Raw genomic sequence first — 19,906 nt, 5'->3', positions numbered from 1 at the left:
TGGTTGTCCCTTCCCATCTTTTTTAATTAGAAATAATAATAATAATAATAGTAATCCTCTAGACGGAGGGTATGCTTATTGGTGCATGCATATAAATAGCTCCTCATGTCTCTGTGACTCCAATTCGATCTAGTTTCTAGTTTTCTTCTTTCTTTGCCCTGAATATATATATATATATATATAGTTCGTCTTTTTCATTTGAAAAAAAGATGTTCAACTCTTTCAATTTTTATATAGGGTTGAAATTGATCAAAACATTTGTTGTAATTGTAACCGACGAGTCAAAGCTGGAGGGGCTCTCAAAGTGCTGTATCCTGATATTAGTTCACTTTCTGAAACCTTTCGGCGAGTTGTAGGTTAATTTAGGTATAAAAAAGTCATCCAGTTCAACTATAGGTGGAGTTATGAGTGAGAAAGTTGCAATGTTGTAACCATATATGCAGGAAAAGATGATTGCGTTATTGTCCACCTTATGCACTTGAAGAAAATACCAACTTGCCTTGCTAAGTTTCTTGATGTTTCAGATAGATATAACAGTTGTTGGTGTCGGCATCAAACAGAACCTGCGTGATCTCACAAGGGATCAATGTCGGAATGTTGTCGTACGTTGAGCTTGCAGATTTTGCTGCTACTGTTGAAGAGCGTCCTATCTTAAGTTGCTTTACTTCGCTGGATTTATTCGAGTATCGTAATGAGTGGCGGGACAAAACTATACAATATATATGTGACGATGCTATTTACGATGGTTTGGTTAAATCAGACGATGTTGCGTTTATTGATTGACGGATCAAATCCATGCATGCCAGCATGCTAGTATGGAAGTCTGTGCATCCGTCCTGATTGCGGGATTTTTCGCCGAACGTATTAAATGGACCAGATGTCACATATATGGCTAGTGAATAGTGATTCATGTGTGCCCGAAGAATTTCAAGAGAATTAATGTTAGTCACATTTCCTTATATATATATGATTAGTGGTGATTTGTAAAATTTCCTCAATTAAGGGATTGGTTTTCCCTGATTTGAGGTATATATTTGCTTGTATTTGAAAATAATTAAATCACTTGAAAAATTCTAATAAATATATATAGTTTAGTATTCAATCAAATGATCAAAGAAAGATGTTGTAAAAAATACTTTAATGTGTAGACGTATAGGTTATAGGCTGAACCACTTTAATTTTTATGTTTTTTTATTTTATTATTATTTTATTATTATTTTTTTAATTCTTTTTTCTTTTCTTATTATGAAATTCTATATAGTATTATAGTTCCCAAAAACTCATACGAGTACCACCAATCCTTTGTGTGTGTGTTTTTTTTACTTGATCGATTTTTCATCCATTCCGCTTCTCTTTGACTTTGCGTCGACCATCATAGCTACCAATCCTTCTGTACAATTGCTACAAATATCCGTTGTTCCTGTCATATTTAGATCATGTTTGAACGTGCAATTTTGCAATTTATAAGTCCGTTTTAAAACAAAATTGAAGAAAGTGTTCCGTTTGAGAATATATTTAAAGAAATATTTAAACAAATTCGTAAAAAGTATTTGTTTGCAGGTAATATTAAGTTAGGAAAAAGTACACATATCCCCTTCAAACTACCACCCAATTGTCAATGTACTCCCAAAACTACCAATTGTGTCAATTGCCCCCCTCAAACTACCAAAAAATGTCAATATTCCCCCTAAGACCAACAAAAAGATAAAAATAACCCTAAATTTTTTTGAATAAGACAAAAATGTCTTTATAAATTCAAAACTAAAACTAAAACTAAAAAATTAATTTTTTTTTTAAAAAAAATTAAAAAAAAAATTAATAAAATACGAAAAAGAAAGTTTTTTTTTTTTCTTTTTTTTTTTTTATATAAAAAAAATAATAAACGAAAAAATAACTGAAAAATATAAAAACAATTTTTTTTTTTTTTTTTTTTTTTTATAAAAAAAAACAAACGAAAAAGAAAAAGGAAAAACCAGTTTTTTTATTAAATTAAAAAAATGAAAAAGAATGATTTTATTTTTTTAAAAAAAAAAACCAAACAAAAAAATAACTGAAACTTATAAAAACAATTTTTTTTTTTTTTTTAAAAAAAAAAACGAAAAAATAGAAAAAGAAAAACCAGTTTTAATTTTTTTTTGGTATAATTTTTTTTATTTTATATTTTTTTAAAAATATTTTTTTAGTTTTATTTTATTTTAATAATTTTATGAAGGGTATTTTTGTCATTAGGGGGACATTGACAGTTTTTGGTAGTTTAGGGGGGGACATTGACACAATTGGTAGTTTAGGGGGGACATTGACAATGAGGTGGTAGTTTGAGGGGGTTATGTGTACTTTTTCCATTAAGTTATTAAACCATATGTTTGATTTTTTTTTTAAAAAAAGTAAAAGGAAAAGCATTAATTAAACAGAAGCTTTTACTATGATAAATCTTTTACTTTTGTTCTACCTGGCCTCGAATCCAAAATATGCGTAGACCGAAAAAGGATTAAATAAAAAAAAGTAATGCTATTTAATAATTATTATACAATTTAATAATGTGACTGTACAAATTAAATTTTAATCAATACTTATGAAAAAAAACAAGAATTAATTTTAAGTGTTACGTTATTTTAATTATATGATAATTATACAAAAATTTATTAAATAAAATTAATAATAAATAGAAAAGGAGAGAATAGAAGAAACACGAAGAGGAGTCTAGAAGCGAGTAGATAAGAAGTGGATGGTCTGTGGTGCCACACGGCAGAAGGAGCTTGAGTAGAAGGAATACGTGCGACACAGCTAGGAAGCACTTGGGCTTTCAAAACGGTGCGTAAGAGTATAGTGTCATGTGCGTTTCATGCACTTCCAGGTGTCGTTTTGAGTAGGAAACTTTGCTTTTCATGATAGCTAAAATGGTTGCTCTTAAAATCAATAAAAAACAATATTTAATTAAATAGAGAAATATTTAGAGAGTTTGATGTAGGAAGTGGTTTAAAAGTGAGATAAAATAAAATAAAAAGTAAATTATTTAGGTTAAATTTGAAAGAAATTTTGGAGAGCTTGATGTGGATGCTTATACATACTTAATTTACCGAGTTTGTACAAGTATTTTCAGTTTAACTATTGTGGTAGTTAAATGAGCTGATAACCGCAAATCTTCCATGCTGAATTAGAATCCTCTCCAGTTGTACTTCAACTAGAGAGGAGCCAGTTGGTTGTAAGTAAGGGTATTTTAGTAATTTCACACGATGTGAAAACTACCAAAATACCCTTGTGTATAACTAAATGCCAGTTGAACCCAACTGGAGAGGATCCAGGTCCTTCCATGCTAGTGTGGAAGTCCATGCATCCGTACTAATTACGGCAGATTTAGCCGAATATATTTACTAATTGGGTTGTTAATTAAATAGCAGACTTTAATTAGCTTTGATATTTTGCAGTTAATTTATTCAACTAATCTTCGAGTATATTTTGATATCTTAGTAAGCGATTTGTCATTTAATTAGGCTAACTACAGGGCCAATGATATAATTTTTCCTATAAAAAATGCATGTAAAAATTTAATATTTTAATAAAAATGTACAGGAAAATTTAAGGACGACAAACATCAATTTAATATAATAAGAATATATATATATATTTTTCGAGATTCTATTTGGAAGAAAACTTGAATTAATCATTGTAATCATAACAATCCCCTTATCTAATTTTTCTTTCTTTCTTCCTTTTTTTTTTTTTTTTTTTTTTTTTTTTTTTAATTTTTTTTTTAATTAATTAATTTATTTTTATCATTATTATTATTATTTTTATGTTTTGGTGGGTTAAATAGAGGTTTGACCATATGTGATTTAACAACTTTATTTTTTACTCCTTGCGGTTCATTTCATTTCGCAGATGGTATCTTGGTTATAGCGAAAGACGAAGATGGTACTTCCGTTCAAAAATTGACGGAAGTCCATATCAATACCACTAAACCCCCTTTAAAAGCCGATACCTGTCTCAGATGCAAAATAATACGCCCTATGTGTTAAATCAATGCCACATAATTTGTTCAAAATTCAATTAACTTTGTACAGGGGTCCAGTGTCGTCTTCCTCACTGCAGGGTGCAAAAAATAAAGGTGTTAAACCACATGGTGCAAAAACCTAATTAAACCCCCCCCCTTTTTTTTTTTTTTTTTTTTTTTTTTTTTCTATAATTAATAAAAGGGGAAGAAGATAATTCACTTGGTCCTACAAGTTACTACGTTGGGGGAGATCAACACGTGTTTTGCTCTTCAAAGGTGAATGCAGCAAGCAAAGAGGGTTTAGCTTCCAATTTACATTCAATGTAACCCATGATACTTAATACTTAATTATCTTGGAATCCTAAGGTTGTTACAACCGAAGAGGCAGAGCCATTTAGTACTAAATTCCAAAGATGGCTAGTTTCATGAATACAATACAAATAGCCCCACCTCAGAGCATTCCTAGTAGCCTCACCAAAATAGTTTTTCAGCTATTTTGGTAAGCCAATTTGATGAAAACAGTGAAAAATCACTCCCAGCAGCCTCACCATTTTAACTTAAAAAAATTGATGACTGAAATTACTCACCAAATTAGATGAGGCATTTTCACTCACCAACTCTAATTCTATTTTCTCTCTCCCACGATCGCAAGCACACTTTCTAGTCTTTCTTCTCTCATTTTTTCTCCCATCTCTCACGCACAGCATACCTGAGCTCATCACCACAAGGTTGTCGACCCCAACGTCACCGTCCAACGAGCCCACGTCGTCACCTTCCCGTCCGTAAAGTCCCACACCATCTCTCCATCAAGCCTCTTTCCTCTATTTGGATTCCTCTCCGCCCCATCTCAGTGAGCTCTCTCTCTCTCTCTCTCTCTCTCTCTCTCTCTCTCTCTCTCTCTCTCTCTCTCTCTCTCTCTCTCTCTCTCTCTCTCTCTCTCTCTCTCTCTCTCTCTCTGTGTATCAATGTTCATATTTGTTTTGTTTTGGATGTAGACCTCATTGGCAAGGTTTATATTTATTTTTATTGCTCACAAATCCAGAAATTTCAAAAGAAACGTTGTCGCTGACTCTAAAACTTTCTTCGCAGATCTAACCCCTTCGTGTGCCATATCTGGTACGAACTATATATAATTTCTTTTCTCTATTTCTGATCCTCGAAAAGAAGAAATTTTTTGAGCTCAGGGAAGACCCACTATCGTTTCTCCTTGGAACAATTCTTGAGTTGTGGGTTATTTTAGAATGATTGTTTGAATGTGAGCTACAATGTTCCATTGTGGTTTTTTAAAACATTTTTTCTGAATAGAATGGTTGTAGCGCCTCAGATTTTAAAATATAAATTATAATGGTTTAAATTAATTTTAAAACATTTTTAATAACGAAAAAGAATAACTACGATTATTTATGAAAATAAATGTGTAATTTTGTTTTTAGAAACGTTTATAGTTGCAATATGATAAAAACTCAAAACAGACTTTAAACTTTGGAATAACGGAAACAGGGTCAAACAAACTCCATTTTGGTCGTATCAAAAACTGAGACGCTCGTTTTGAAGTCCTCTAGCTACCCTCCAAATTTTATAATTTTTGAACTCCGTTTAGGGCATGAAAACACCCGTGAAAATACCACCCCTGTTCTAAACGGAAATTCACATTATTCATTAATGGGCCATCTTTGAACTTAACCCAACCCATTCCAATTGCTATCCACAAACCCAACCCACTTATCACATGTCATCTGCCTATAGTCATGATTATTACATGTGTTATCACCCAACTCAACATGTGGAAGACCTATATTTTATGCTTTAAGAATGCCATTAAATAAATCATCCTACTTAGATTTGATTAAATAGGATAGTGGAAGATATGATGATTCAACACCTAGTACAACCCCCATTACATTGATTCTCTCCTCCCCTTATGATGAAATAATAAAAGATGTCTAGAATAAAACCTAGAGTAATCATAAAATGAAAGTAGTCTAAACAATATTTTGGTTTAACTTGTCAAAGTAGTCTGAAACTTTGACTAGCCTGGACTTGAGTCATAACGAACTCGGATTGAGTTGAACGAAAAAGAGAAAGTTTTTGTATTGAAGTTGTCTATCTACCCTCAAAATTTCACGTCAATCGGAGTAGGTTTGACCATCAAATAGTTGCTCGGAGTAAGCTGACCTCTATTTGGACGAAGATTCTTATATAGCATTACTTAATACTTCCTTTGATTGGACAACTCATCACTCACTTCCTCTAATTTGTGCACTCATCACCATAAGTGTTGCCCACATCCCACATTTAGAATGCACCACCTTAGTAATGATGAAACCCATGTGCCTTGGAGATAAGACTAAGATGCACAAATTCCCATCAATTGGATCAAAATGTGTCTACTTGACCATAACCATTCATTCTGTTATAAATAGAACCAAGGTGGAAAATGCAATACCCATTAAGCTTCACTCATACACACACCTAAGGCCAAGAGAGAAAATTGTAGGATTTGTGTAGTTTTGTGTGGTTCAAGGCTTGAAGTGTGTGCTAGGAAGTATTTTGGTAAGCTTCCAATCATTAGTTTCATTAATTTGATGATATACGTTTTGATTTCATTACTTGTTTTATGAGTTGTTTAAAGACCCAATAAGCTTATGAGATAAAAAAAATTAAAATAAAAAGTAATATAAACTACTTTTATATTTCAATGTCCTCATGACTTTCATGAGTTGATCGTATATATATTTCCTTTTATATTTCATTGTCCTCATGACTTCATGAGTTGATCGTATTTATATTTCCTTTTTACATTTTATTGTTCTCATGACTTAATGAGTTGATCGTATTTATATTTCCTTTTATATTTCATTGTCATCATGATTTCATGAGTTGATCGTATTTATATTTCATTGTCCTCATGACTTCATGAGTTAATCGTATTTATATTTCCTTTTTACATTTCATTGTCCTCATGACTTCATGAGTTGATCGTATTTATATTTCCTTTTTATATTTCATGAGTTGATCGTATTTATATTTCCTTTTTATATTTCATTGTCCTCATGACTTCATGAGTTGATCGTATTTATATTTTCTTTTTATATTTCATTGTCCTCATGACTTTTATGAGTTGATCTATTTTACTCTTATTGTCCTTATGATATATTTTAATCCTTCAAGTTCATATTTGGTGGTATTGGTCATATAGCCTCTTCATCAAATTATGAACTAAGGTTTTAAGATTGTTATAAGTGATCGTCTAAAACATAATGAAGTGATGGATAATAAATATAAAAAGATGATGGTCTATAAACAATGATTTGTCTGATAGGTAATTGATATACATATTATTGTGTGGATTGATTTATATGCAGAAAAAGGAGCTAAGGAACTACACCAAGGAGAGAGTAAGTATGAATATACTTACTGAGTAATGATTCTATGTTTCATTAGGATTGTGTGGTGTGTGTTCATTGCGTGGGTGTTTGTTCATGCATTGCATGCCATGTCCAATTAATAAAATGGCTGAGGAGATAGCCATCAATGAGCTGATGTAGTAGCAAGTGGAAGGAAGGCTAATCAGTGGACGCAGGGGGTTCAGAGTGACCCAGGGGTGTCCGAAGTCCTAATATATAACTAATGCTGGGAACGGTAGGATTCCAGTGCAAATAGGTAAGACTTTAAGTGGGAGGCAAAGGACGTGAACGGGTTCAGATAACCTAGAATGAGAGGTCTGAAGAAAGATGATCATAAAATATCAAACTAAATGGTTACTACGATGCATACTCATACAACCCTCGCATTTGCATTCTTTATGAACTGTTATTAGTTTGATGGTAACTTAAGGTATGAAAATGGATGACTTACTTGTTTGTTTATGTAAATATGATGACGTCATATTTGCATAGTTACTGATGCAGATCTAGAAGAGGAAGGCACGGACCCATATGCCAATTTTAATGGTTTTTGAAACTATTACCGAAGTAATATGTGCTAGCTTAGAAATTGTTAGACATATTTTTGTGTGTTTTATTTCAAGGCTTGTAATAATTATGACGATGTATCGAGGTATTTCAGTTAGCTCTAACGTGTTATGCTATCAATTCCTAAGATTTTAGAGAAGGAAAAAATATATTCCACTGCGAGAGTTATCTCTGATGTAGTAACGTCACGTGGGAACCGGAGGTTTCTGCTTACGAATTTGCTGGCTCAAATTTGGGGCGTTACAATGGTCCAAGGAGATGACAACGTAAACGAATGTACATGCAGAAAATGTTTGATGAAAGGCCTGAATGTGATCTCTTGGTCTCCTCTGTTTCTCCAACCTTAATATTACATCTTCATTGAACTCTTTGGCTTGCTTATTATCTTAGAATTGCATCACTAGCAGATCCTGTTTAGAGTTGCATCACTAGCCACTTTGTCAGCTTGTAGATAAGAAAATAAAGAGATACGCGTATAACTATTTGGCTTGATTATAATTAAAGACTTGCTGCAGAACTCTTTTGTTTAATTTGTTTTTATAAATTATGTTCCCATTCAACCTCGTTTGGTTTAATTTTTACCTTCCCATTATGGTTGGCTTGATCTTGAGATGTACTCTCACTTATTAGGAACAAAAGATTACCCTTGACATTCTCTTACAAAAGTAATATGTTTTGCTACTTTTGTATAAGTACTGATTGGCTTGAATTTCATGGTTCCACGTATTGTAGGAAAAAGGGGGATGAGATTATTACATGAAATCATTATTTTGCATACTCGATGTGTAATTAGGCATGATATACTTGATATGTGATTTTAGGATGGATTCCCGAGTTCAAGGAGATGTGTCATTCATAGATCTTTTACAAGGAAATGCTGACATGGACAACTCATTTTTGGATAAATCTCAACAAGCTTCAATGTCCATTGATCACTCTCAACCCCAAGTTGTTATGGCTCGCACTAAGAAACCACAACGGGGTACCAACTTCTCTATGGAGGAAGACAAGCTATTGGTATCATCGTGGCTAAATGTTGGCATGGATGCAGTGCAAGGGGCTAACCAAAAATATCGCCAATTTTGGGAAAGAGTTCACAAATATTTCAATGAACATAAGGAGTTCCCTTTTGACCGAATTTATTCCTCCCTAATGAATAGGTGGTCAACCATTCAAAAATTAGTTATTAAGTTTACTGCGTGCCTATCTCAGATTGAACATCTCAACCAAAGTGGTACTACTGAGCATGACAGGGTATAGCTTATATTAAAAGCATGTATTCAATACATTAAATTACCAACAGTTACAAGATACTAATTATTTTTCTATTTACTTTAATTTTTAGATTCAAAAGGCAAAGTGTGTGTATCGCTCAGAGAATAACAATGTAGCTTTTCCATATGAACATTGTTGGAATTTATTAAAGGGGAACAGAAGTGGTTGCACCATGGCAACAAAGAGAAACGAAGAAGAAGATCATCTATGGAAACATCTGTTAATGTCACTCATACTCCAGATTCGATAAATGAAGATGAGGGGGATAATGTGTCGCATGGTAACAATGTAGACTTTGAGAGACCAATAGGCAGAAAAGCCGAAAAGGCAAAAAGAAAGAGGAAAGAGGGTCCCTCCGAAGATGTTGTGGAATTCATGAAGAGAAAAACAGAATGTATTGAGGAAGCGCGTGTTTAAGGAGAAGAGATAATTCGCTTGGAAAAAGAAAAACTTCAATTGGAACAATTGGATTGTGAAAAGATAATGGATATTGAATTGAAAAAGCTTCATTTGCAAGAGTTGGAGTTGCAAGAGAAAATGGATATGGAAAGGCGAAAGCTTCAAGCAGAACAAATAGATCGCGAAAAGATAATGGATTTTGAAAGGAATAGGCTTCATTTGCAAGGGTTGGAGCGGGAAGAGAAGATGGATATTGAAAGGAAAAAGCTTCAATTGGAACAATTGGATCGCGAAGAGAGAACAATGATTCTTGATACAAGTAAGATGACCGAACTACAACAACAATATTGAAAGGCATGCCAAAATGAAATTATTGAGTGTCTAGAATCAAGAAAGTTGACATGATTTGCTCTTGTACTCTCTTTGTTGTGTTGTAATTCTCTTATTGTGCTTTAATGTTCAGTCCCTGTATGCACACTTCTGGCCGTGTAGTTGCTGGTTTTAACACTCTGTTTGGTGCGTAATTTTTGCTGTTTGGTTCTGTGTTTATACTTTTTAGTTGTTTTAGTTGGTTTTGTTTTAGTTGTGAAGTTTCTTAAAGGTTTTGAATATATTTAGTTGTTGACTTATTAGTCGAGGAACTCTCTCCATGCTCAAAAGAACTACTTTCTTTCTCCTTTATGACAGTTTTACCAATTGGATCCTCATTTGAAGCTGCCTGTAAAACCATATCTTCTTCTGTCTTAACACTCTGTAGTTCCACTTCTTTGTTCTTCACTTTAACATTTCTTCAAACACTTGTTAGATTTTGTAAGGAAAAGCAATCATTTATATTGACAACATGATCTATAAAAGCTTGTTATTGAAGAACTTTGATGTACCAGGCTCAGCAGGTGCCATTCCTATATAGTTTTTAAGACATAGGTTTTAAGACATAATTTAATAAAGTTCCTAACAGCCCTACTAGCGTTAAGGTACGTCTTTGTTTCCGTTCCAGATATTTCTACAACTAATTTCAAGTTTGAATCAAATTTTGGGAAATTTCGAATTCAAATGGTACTGGTGGATTCGGATGATCATCTATGATATGTTTATAATTTTATAGCGCTTGGAGATTCTATTATGGCTGTCACTGTGAGGTACTACTCTCTATTTTTTTATTTTTTTTTTAAGAAAATTGAATTGAACCTTTTCATGTGGCCTTGGGAGAGCACAATTCAGGATTTTCAAATAAATTTATGCTTTTCATGTATTTTGGCCTTTAGACCAGGAGCCAGGAGCAGCTTTTGATGAGACTTTGTTATGATTTTAGAGGGATATGGAAACAAAAATATTTATTGCTCAGTATTTTACAAATTTATGCTTATATATTTATGTCAAAATCTCCTCTCCACTAACGTTCAACAAGTCAAAAGCTTTGTTGTGTTCCCCACAACTTTGGGATTGGCTGATTGCTTGTATTAGTCACAGTTGTTGAATGAAAGTTTCCATTTTCATAAATAATAATAATAATAATAATAATAATAAAAAGGGATAACTTCACAAAAGGGTATCGAATTATACCGCTTTTTGACAGAAGGGTACTGAATTATCATTCCTCTCGAACCCGGGGTTTTAACTATCAAAATGAGTCACAGAAGGGCATTCCGTTTGGTTTTGGCGTTAAAAATGTGACGGAAGTCGATTCACGTGACTTCCACGTGACTTTTTTAATGCCATTTGTTCGTTTTGCCCCTCGCTTTCATGCATGTAAACACAACTCCTCAAGCTGGACCCACTCTCCACTCACACATGAAGATTGTAGTCGTCGTCGTCAACCCGGCCGGAGAGAAGCTTTGGTAAGCAAGACTTGAGCTTACATAGACCATTTTAACTTACATACAACAATAACTGAAATCATTAAAAAATACCGTGATTACAGCAAATATTCACGAGTCACAACTAACAAAGTTCCTGAATCAAAAGAGCATGACATTTCTGGATCCCTGCATCTGATATGTTATCACTACTAGGTTTTTGACATTCGATACTATTCCAAGAAGTAATAACAGACCGACAAATTTGATACCTCTGGATAGCTATTGCTCATATCTTTAATTATTTCTGCGGCGAGGTTATCATCACGAATTTGAGATAAAAAGGCTCAATGAACGTGGAAGTAGACGAGCGTGGCCATGGGATAAAAAGGCTCAATGAACTCGTCGAAGCCGTTATTAGTGTTCTTGATCAGAGGATACGATTTCTTGTGCTGCATGCATGCTAAGGGTTGCGGACTATCTCAACGTCAAAGTAGAAGAATCTTATGCAGGAATCTAGGCTTACGTCAAAGCAGAAGAATTTCCTCTGTTTTAGCTTCCTAAAACAGAGTGTAACAGAGCCATGTGGGATTTCCTCTGTTTTAGCTTCCTTACTTCATGTTTGTCATCCCCATGATATTCACCCTTTTTCACCGCTACACTCAAATCACAAACCACCACTCCTTTGCGTTCTGAATTGATATGCACAGGCCTACAGGGGTACATAAGGTGTGCATTGACCTGACTGCCCCTTGATAGAGTATTGAAACGTTCATTCGCATCATTATCCCTAATTTCCTTTTTAAACCGGCTTTTCTGCATGCTTTGAGTATTTCTAACTTTTCACCTCTAACCAAGGCCTCAATTATTGAATAGACCTGATTACTGTTTCTTAAGCGGTTTATGATCCCAGGGTTCAGTTCTCCCAGCAACCCACTTGGTGTAGCAGCAAGCTTAGTGAACTTGTTAACCTGTTCTATCTTTGCAACCTTCTTTTTTCTATTAGCCATGTCATGTTTGCGCTTCGTGACATCCTTTCTTGGAGCTGGTTTGCATGCAGGTAGCGAGAGGAAACCATTTTGTTTCATTTATTGCCACACTTTCATAGCATCATTTTTCTCTAATGGAGCATTACAACTTCCAGACTCTGAAGCATTGCCTGATGGGTCTCTATCTTCTATGCTCGACAAGGCCTCTACACCAGGATGGAACCTATTCCCATGAGGTGAAACAATTTGGGATCAGTACTTTGTCTTTAGCATCATGAGTTGAGTCATCACTGAGCCGAGCTTCAAATTTACCATCCATGGCGTTTAAGCGCCTAAGCGAGTACGTATCAAACAAGCAGGACTCCCCAAAAAATCTACAATCTTGTCCCATAATTAAAACAGAGCAAAATGATACTCTTAATCTTGAGTAGATGCAATTCAGAGTTCCCAGAATATACATGCGTACAGAGATATGAAATGAAGTAAACCTTGTTTGTGGCCCCACATTTGTCAGGTCCAAACATTATGGTATAAGGTGACTCATTGTCAAATTCCTTTGGTTTCCATCCAGCCTCCTATGGTCGAAGATATTTGAGATATGCACCACCACATTCAAGCCCTTCCTGGAGCTGGGTCTCAAATTGGAGGACAACAGTTCCATCCTTTAGACTCACATGCTCATCAAGCTCTTTAACTATTGCATACTTCCTAGCCTTTTCACGCATAAAAACAAACACAATGTATGGAAAAGGATAAGCATGCAAATCCAGTACAAACTCTGGATATGTCCAAAGATGAAAGATTTAGACAAAGCATAAACATTAAAAATATTAAGAGACACACATGTACTTATGTATATCGAGCTATAGATAGTTATCAGTAGTAGTGAGGTGTTGAGCATGGACAGAACACCCACTGAATTTGGCAAGTAAAAAGATAGGGAAACTTTTTAAGTGCGTTTAACAGAGAGAGAGAGAGAGAGAGAGAGAGAGAGAGAGAGAGAGAGTAAACGGGGAAGGTGGGAAGAGATGTAATTTATTTGTTTAGGTAGGGGCAAAATGAGTAGAACGCATTAAAAAAGTCACATGTAAGTCACGTGACTCGACTTCTGTCACGTTTTAACGCCAAAACCAAACGGAATGCCCTTTTGGGACTCATTTTGATAGTTAAAACCCCGGGTTTGAGAGGAATGATAATTCAATACCCTTCTGTCAAAACGCGGTATAGTTCGATACCCTTTTGTGAAGTTATCCCTAATAAAAAATAAACTAGTACTACACTTTTGTTAGCTAGAAGTAAACCCAAATTTTGGTTTTTACAAAAGTTGCTAGAAGTAAACCCAAATTTTGGTTTTTACAAAAGTAGCTTTTATTTCCAACTATAAATAAGTACTTTGTAGCGTACTTAACCGGCTACGTGGATTTTAAATTTATAAGTTTACCATTCGCAATAGTACGTATCGATTGTACTTTAGCAAGGGTAATCGAACCACAAAGATTATTGGTTGTTTTGCGTAACGGAATATTAAAGAGCGTATTTTACTTAACTTAAAAATAAAAACAAAGTAAAGGTTGTAGAATTGAAGTTACAACAAGTAAAGTGATAAAGACGGAAAATGAAACAAACTTAAAAGAAACTTAGGGTATTGATCTTATCTAATCCTCAACCAATGAAATGCTTAAAGTCTATATGGTTCTTCCTAACATGCATGATATGAGCGCGTAATGGGCATCAACCATTACGACGACCTCGACGTGAAAACACTTTTGTTAAGACCTAATCATAAAGTACCTAGTTTTACATTAATCTACTCAACGTAAAGATTAGTCTATAATTGAAAAACATTTACACTACGAAAGGTGTGGAGTGATTAATGCTCCCTAACTTACTACTCTACAACACATTTTAATAAGTATACACAATACATGAAAACCCTAATTAGGCCACAGTGATAAAATATCTAGTTTTACACCAAATCATTTCACATAAAGTTTAAATTACAATTGAAAAACATTTTAGACTACCAAATGTGTGAAATGATTGGTGTTCCCTAGCATACCCTATAAAGTGACTCTAATGAGAAATCACACATCATGTCAAATAGCATCATTGCACAAGACACCATTTTCTTTCAAAAATGTTGATTTTATTCATGAATCTAAGAAAACTCATAGACAAGCCTAACTCTTTTTCATGAATAATTAGATTGGAATCTTGAAAACAAAACCTTTTAGCATGAGTTTTGAAATCTTCTAGCCTTACACAATCATCAAACATATCAAGAAAAACTCAAGAACATCAAGAACACTTCATGGTTTTTGGAGAGAATTTTGATCAAACCCTAAGATAGAATTAAGCTAGACATGAATTAAGCTAATCTAAGCATGCAAATTAATCAAAAACAGTAAAGAAACAAGAAAGAAATGAAGAACAACAACTATATTTAACTTCTAAAATTTGGATTACAAGAAAAGGAAGAAAAAGAAAAACAAACTAAACTAAGAACTTGAAATTTAACAAAGGAAGTTGTTCTCTGGAACTAAGCCCAGAAAACGTGCATCAAAGAAAGCTAGAAAAACAAGAAATGAAGTGATACACCTGAGCAAATCCAAATCCCCAAAAGATGCATACTTTAACCTAAAACCCTAATCTCATATATATAGAGATTTAATTTACAAGGAACTCATCAAGGATCAATTCTAGCCCCACAAACAGAGCTGGTCGCCGTCCATTTCTGTCCATTAAACTCAACTTTTGATTTGGATCACACAAAGATTTGGAAATATTTTGACCTTCTGGAAGATGCGAAGTTGATCGATCGAAAATATGTCGATCGATCGAAAATGTTTTGCTCTGAAAATTGATTGATCGCATCTTGATCGATCGAAGTTGAGTCGACTGAAAGTCGATCGATCGAATTATTGGTTGTACAAATAATCGATCGATCAAAATGCCTTGACCGATTTTTCATCTTCTCAGGATCAGCCTCGAACTCTAGAAATGACCAAAATGTCATTGATGTATTTTCAGGTCTAATTCAAATGTTTTGAACTAGATTTTCACTAAGACCTGAAAATAAGACAAAACACAAAAACTACAACAACACGTTATATATACAACAAGAACTAGGTCTAACAAATGCAAATTAATGGGTCTTGAATCGAATAATTCAAGACTTATCAGTACTAACTTAATAAATTATAAATAAAGACTAACTTAATTTAAATAATACATATTAAATTAACCATTCATTTGAAGCTCCTACGATTGGCCATGTAGTTGCCATAAGTGCTCAACGAGGTCCGATTGGAGTTGACAATGATTTCCTCGGTCTCTAATACGTTGACGAATACAAATAAACTTCGAAAGCATATCTGTTTCATTGTGTGACAGTGGTTCAGGAGGATTTGCATTGAGTTGTTCATAATCGAAGTCCAAAGTGTCTTGTTCATCTCGTTCATCTTCAAGAATCATGTTATGGAGAATTATGCATGCTTTCATAATTTGTTTGAGCTCAAGTATTTTGAAACATCGTGCAGGCTGACGCACAATTGTAAATTGTGCTTGCAACACTCCAAATGCACGCTCTACGTCCTTTCTTGCAGACTCTTGTGCTGCAGCAAAATGTTTCTTCTTGGCTCTTAGTGGGGCTAAGATTGTTTTTACAAATGTTGACCATCGCGGGTATATACCATCGCCAAGGTAATATCTCATTGTGTAGTCATGACCATTAATAGAGTAATTGACTCGAGGACCACGCCCTTGAGCAAGCTTAGTAAATATAAAAGATTTATCCAACACGTTGATGTCATTGTTAGACCCAGGTAACCCAAAAAATGCATGCCATATCCAAAGATCATATGAAGAAACTACTTCCAAGATAATAGTTGCTTCATGTTTATGGCCAGAATACATACCTCTCCATGATGTGGGGGAATTTTTCCATTTCCAGTGCATGTAGTCGATGCTCCCCAACATCCTAGGAAAACCACGACTTTGGCCCTTCGCTAGCAATCTCGCAATATCATGATTTGTTGGTGACCTCAAGTACACATCGGAGTAAAGAGAAACCATTGCTTGCGCAAACAGTTTTAGACTATCCATTGTTTTGCTTTCAGAAAGCCTTAGATATTCATCCACATAATCACCAGTTACTCCATATGCTAGCATCCTGAGTGCGGCAATAATCTTTTGAAGGGAAGAAAAACCAAGTATTCCAGCTGCATTTCTTTCTTGGACGAAGTATGGCTCGTAATCTTCAACCTCGGATACAATACGAAGAAAAAGAGGACGCCTCATATGGAACCTCCTTCGAAATAGTCTAGGAAGGTATATTGGTGACTCTGCAAAATAATCGAGCACAAGCCTTTCGTGGCCTTGCAACCGATTACGCACGATGTGCCTACGATGTTGGGTACTACCACGATGTGATGTTGATCCTTCTTCTTCCAACGCCCTCGTAATTATCTCTAAATCATCATCAGAGTCATCATGAAGGATTTTGAGAAGAAAAGAGCGACTCTTAAAGAAAAAATGAGCCATAGAGTAAAAATAGAGATTGAATGGAAATAAGTATTAGTTGGGGTGAATGATAATTGTGGAGGAAATGGTCTTATTTATGTAAAGCATACAATAGAGTTTTTTTTGAAAAATATGGCCGTTAGAAAAACAAAAAAAAAACAAAAAACAAAAAACCAAAAAAAGAAAAAGAAAAAAGAAATATCAAAAATACGACTGTTAGGATAAAACAAATATTCACAAATATGATCGTTAGCAAAAGACAACTTTTTAAAAATATGACCATTAGAATAAGACAAGTATTCAAAAATATAACCGTTAGGAAAAGACAAACATTCAAAAAATATTAAATAGAGAAATAATAAAAAAAAAATTGAAAAATTATTAATTAAATGGAATAGTGAATATTGACTAGTTAAAATGGTGAGGCTGCTGGGGGAACTTTAAAAAAGTGGCTCACCAGAATAGAAAAAAATGATTTTTAACTATTTTGGTGAGTAAAATTTGATGAGGCTATTAGGAATGCTCTCATATCTTGTGATCATTCCAATATGTACAGCCCAGTTTCTCATTTTCTTCTTCATTTTCAAAGATGGCTAGGTTTTTGACTTTAAACATAGGGGAGGAAGAGATCAAAACAACTGTCATAACCAATGAGTCAGCACTGGAAGGGGGCCTTAATTAAATTGCTGCCATCTGTTATTGAGGCAGAGTTGTTGAAGAACAATTATGCTGGTAATAGTAGCTATGAGAGAGTTGTTGGTTTAGATATAGAGAAATCATTCAGTTCATCAACTAGTAATGGAGTTGTCAGTGAGAAAGTTGCAGTGTTGAAACTATGCGCAGAAAATGATTGCCTTATTGTGAACCTTACACACTTGGAGAAAATACCCACTTCCCTTGCCAAGTTTCTTGATCTTTCAGGCATAACATTTGTTGGTATAAGCATCAAACAGAATGTGGGTGATCTTCGAAGGGATTATGGAGTTCAATGCAGGAATGCAGTGGAGCTGGGAGCTCTTGCTGCTGCTGTTCAAAACAAGCCTATATAGGCTTTGAGTTTATAGTTTTGCCGGATTTGTTCAAGTATGTTTTCAAGTTTCCAAAATGGGAGAAGACTTCTGGTAAATGTACCATTGCTGCGTTCAGTGATTGGGGTACAAGTATTCTAAGCAGGGATCAAATTTGGCATGCTAGTATGGACGTCCATGCAATTAACGTACGTAACTGTCATGATTGTGAAAGAATTAATCCGATACTATAGTTGAGGAAATTCCCTCGGCTCGATCTTGCTAATTTTTAGTACTAATTAAGAAGCTGATAATATGTTTGGTTGTGGTGCTTCTTGATCATATATATTTGAAGCTTCAGAGAGTCACGAACGGCCTTACAGAGAGAGAGCACTTCAATATTAGAGACCAGATTTGTTGCACAACCCGTATGTGTTCAATTTATAGTTCTTCGTCTTGACAGTGGCCTCTAGCTAGATTATTATTTTCACTTCTATAACCGGATCCTCTTGTTTGGATTCTATTTTGTTATTACAAAAAAAAAAAAAAATTATAAAAAATGGATTGGGTTGTGTCAAACTGGCATGACCTGTTAGTTAAACGGATCTGTCGTGTCGTATCGGATACGTTATCCAACAAATTAACATGTCGTGTTCAGGTTTAGGGTGCCAGCGGATTAATCCTAACGGGTTGATGGGTCAACTCGAATCCGATACACCAACCAGTTTTGCTAAGCATAAATTCACGTAGATTTCACAGGTCGATCTAATAGTAATTTTGAAAAAAAAAAAGAAAAAAGAAGGAAAAGACCATAATGAAAGGAATCATTTCTCTAATTAAAGCATGAGTCCTTGTTGCATTTGTTTTCTTTTCTCTTATTTATTTTACATTATCCTTCAAGAATAAAGACTCTGCAGGAAGCACGAATCAAAAGTGGTCGCAATTATTTAAATTTAACCCACTACTGCCGTTGCCTTCTGCTTTATTCCTGGGGCCAACCTCTCTTTAAGCAAAGAAATTAAGCTCGGAACAAAGGGACACTCATCAGGTTGTAAAAGAATTTTAAAGAGATTGTAGGTCCAGCGCGCATTATTCTTATCATTTACTTGGTTTTTTTTTTTTTTTTTTTGAATTTAGAGTACGTTTTACAATGAGATTTTAGATTAAAGTATAGAAAATATATTGTTTATAAGTGTGTTTTTATATAATTGTGATTTAAAAAGGTGAAAAAAAATGTGTTCAAATGACTGGCAATGAGTTGTGTTTTTTAAAACGCACAACTTTAAATACTAAAGAAAGAGCAATTTTAAAAATCAAATTGTGAATTTACAAATATTTAATTGTATTTTTAAAAATTACGTTTTTAAATTGTAAACCCAAATCTACATACATATTGTCTTAATTGGTACATATATAAATAGCCCCTCATGTCTTTGTGACTCCCATGCATTCAATCTCTCTTGTTTTCGTTGAATGAATAGTTCCTCCTCCTCTTCTTCTTCTTCTTCAAATATATGAAAAAAGATGTCCAAGTCTTTTACTTTTAAGTTAGAGTCCGACGAGATCAAAACAACTGTTGTAACCGACGAGTCAGAGCTGGAAGGCTTTCTCAAAATGCTGTTATCTAATATTAAGCCACTTCCCTGGAGCTTTGAAAGAGTTGTCGGTTTAGGCATAGAGAAGTCATTCAGATTCAGTTATGATGGATTTATGATGAGGGAGAAAGTTGCAGTGTTGAAACTATGTGCAGAAAAATGTTGCCTTATTGTGCATCTTACACACCTCAAGGAAATACCCACTTGCCTTGCTAAGTTCCTTGATCTTTCAGATATAACAGTTGTTGGCGTCGGCATCAAACAGAACCTGTGTGATCTCAGAAGGGATTATGGGATTCAATGTCGGAATGCGGTAGTTGAACTTGAAGATTTAGCTGCTACTTGTTTTAGAAAGAATT

The 19,906-nt window shown here is 34.3% G+C and overlaps 3 protein-coding genes across 3 annotated transcripts; 2 read left to right on the top strand and 1 right to left on the bottom strand.

Moving 5' to 3' along the window:
- The first annotated feature begins 8,787 nt into the window (after positions 1-8,787).
- LOC133860595 (glutathione S-transferase T3-like) lies at positions 8,788-9,657 on the top strand. Its single transcript, XM_062296173.1, has 3 exons — positions 8,788-9,219; positions 9,311-9,374; positions 9,482-9,657. Exons 1-3 carry the CDS (start codon positions 8,788-8,790, stop codon positions 9,655-9,657), a joined length of 672 nt encoding a protein of 223 aa, XP_062152157.1.
- A 3,342-nt stretch (positions 9,658-12,999) lies between these two features.
- LOC133860594 (uncharacterized) lies at positions 13,000-16,966 on the bottom strand. The gene is made up of 2 exons (XM_062296172.1): positions 15,766-16,966; positions 13,000-13,202 (listed from the first exon to the last, which is right to left on the bottom strand). The coding sequence occupies exons 1-2, from the start codon at positions 16,964-16,966 to the stop codon at positions 13,000-13,002; spliced, it is 1,404 nt and encodes a 467-aa protein (XP_062152156.1).
- A 629-nt stretch (positions 16,967-17,595) lies between these two features.
- On the top strand, positions 17,596-17,994 carry LOC133860593 (uncharacterized). The gene has a single exon (XM_062296171.1). The coding sequence runs from the start codon at positions 17,596-17,598 to the stop codon at positions 17,992-17,994; it is 399 nt and encodes a 132-aa protein (XP_062152155.1).
- The last annotated feature ends 1,912 nt before the right edge of the window (positions 17,995-19,906 follow it).

Source organism: Alnus glutinosa, chromosome 2, assembly GCF_958979055.1.
Source record: "Alnus glutinosa chromosome 2, dhAlnGlut1.1, whole genome shotgun sequence".
Lineage (NCBI taxonomy): Eukaryota > Viridiplantae > Streptophyta > Magnoliopsida > Fagales > Betulaceae > Alnus > Alnus glutinosa.
This window is presented reverse-complemented; position numbering and strand designations above follow the sequence as displayed.

Excerpts from the sequence above, each read along its gene's own strand:
- LOC133860595 (XM_062296173.1), top strand. The coding sequence starts at position 8,788 with ATGGATTCCCGAGTTCAAGGAGATGTGTCATTCATAGATCTTTTACAA. Across the intron at positions 9,220-9,310 it reads GTACTACTGAGCATGACAGG|ATTCAAAAGGCAAAGTGTGT; the intron begins GTATAGCTTATA and ends TTTAATTTTTAG. Across the intron at positions 9,375-9,481 it reads AGCTTTTCCATATGAACATT|ATTCGATAAATGAAGATGAG; the intron begins GTTGGAATTTAT and ends CTCATACTCCAG.
- LOC133860594 (XM_062296172.1), bottom strand. The coding sequence starts at position 16,966 with ATGGCTCATTTTTTCTTTAAGAGTCGCTCTTTTCTTCTCAAAATCCTT. Across the intron at positions 13,203-15,765 it reads GTTTATTTGTATTCGTCAAC|AGTTTGTACTGGATTTGCAT; the intron begins GTATTAGAGACC and ends GGACATATCCAG.
- LOC133860593 (XM_062296171.1), top strand. The coding sequence starts at position 17,596 with ATGAGTCAGCACTGGAAGGGGGCCTTAATTAAATTGCTGCCATCTGTT.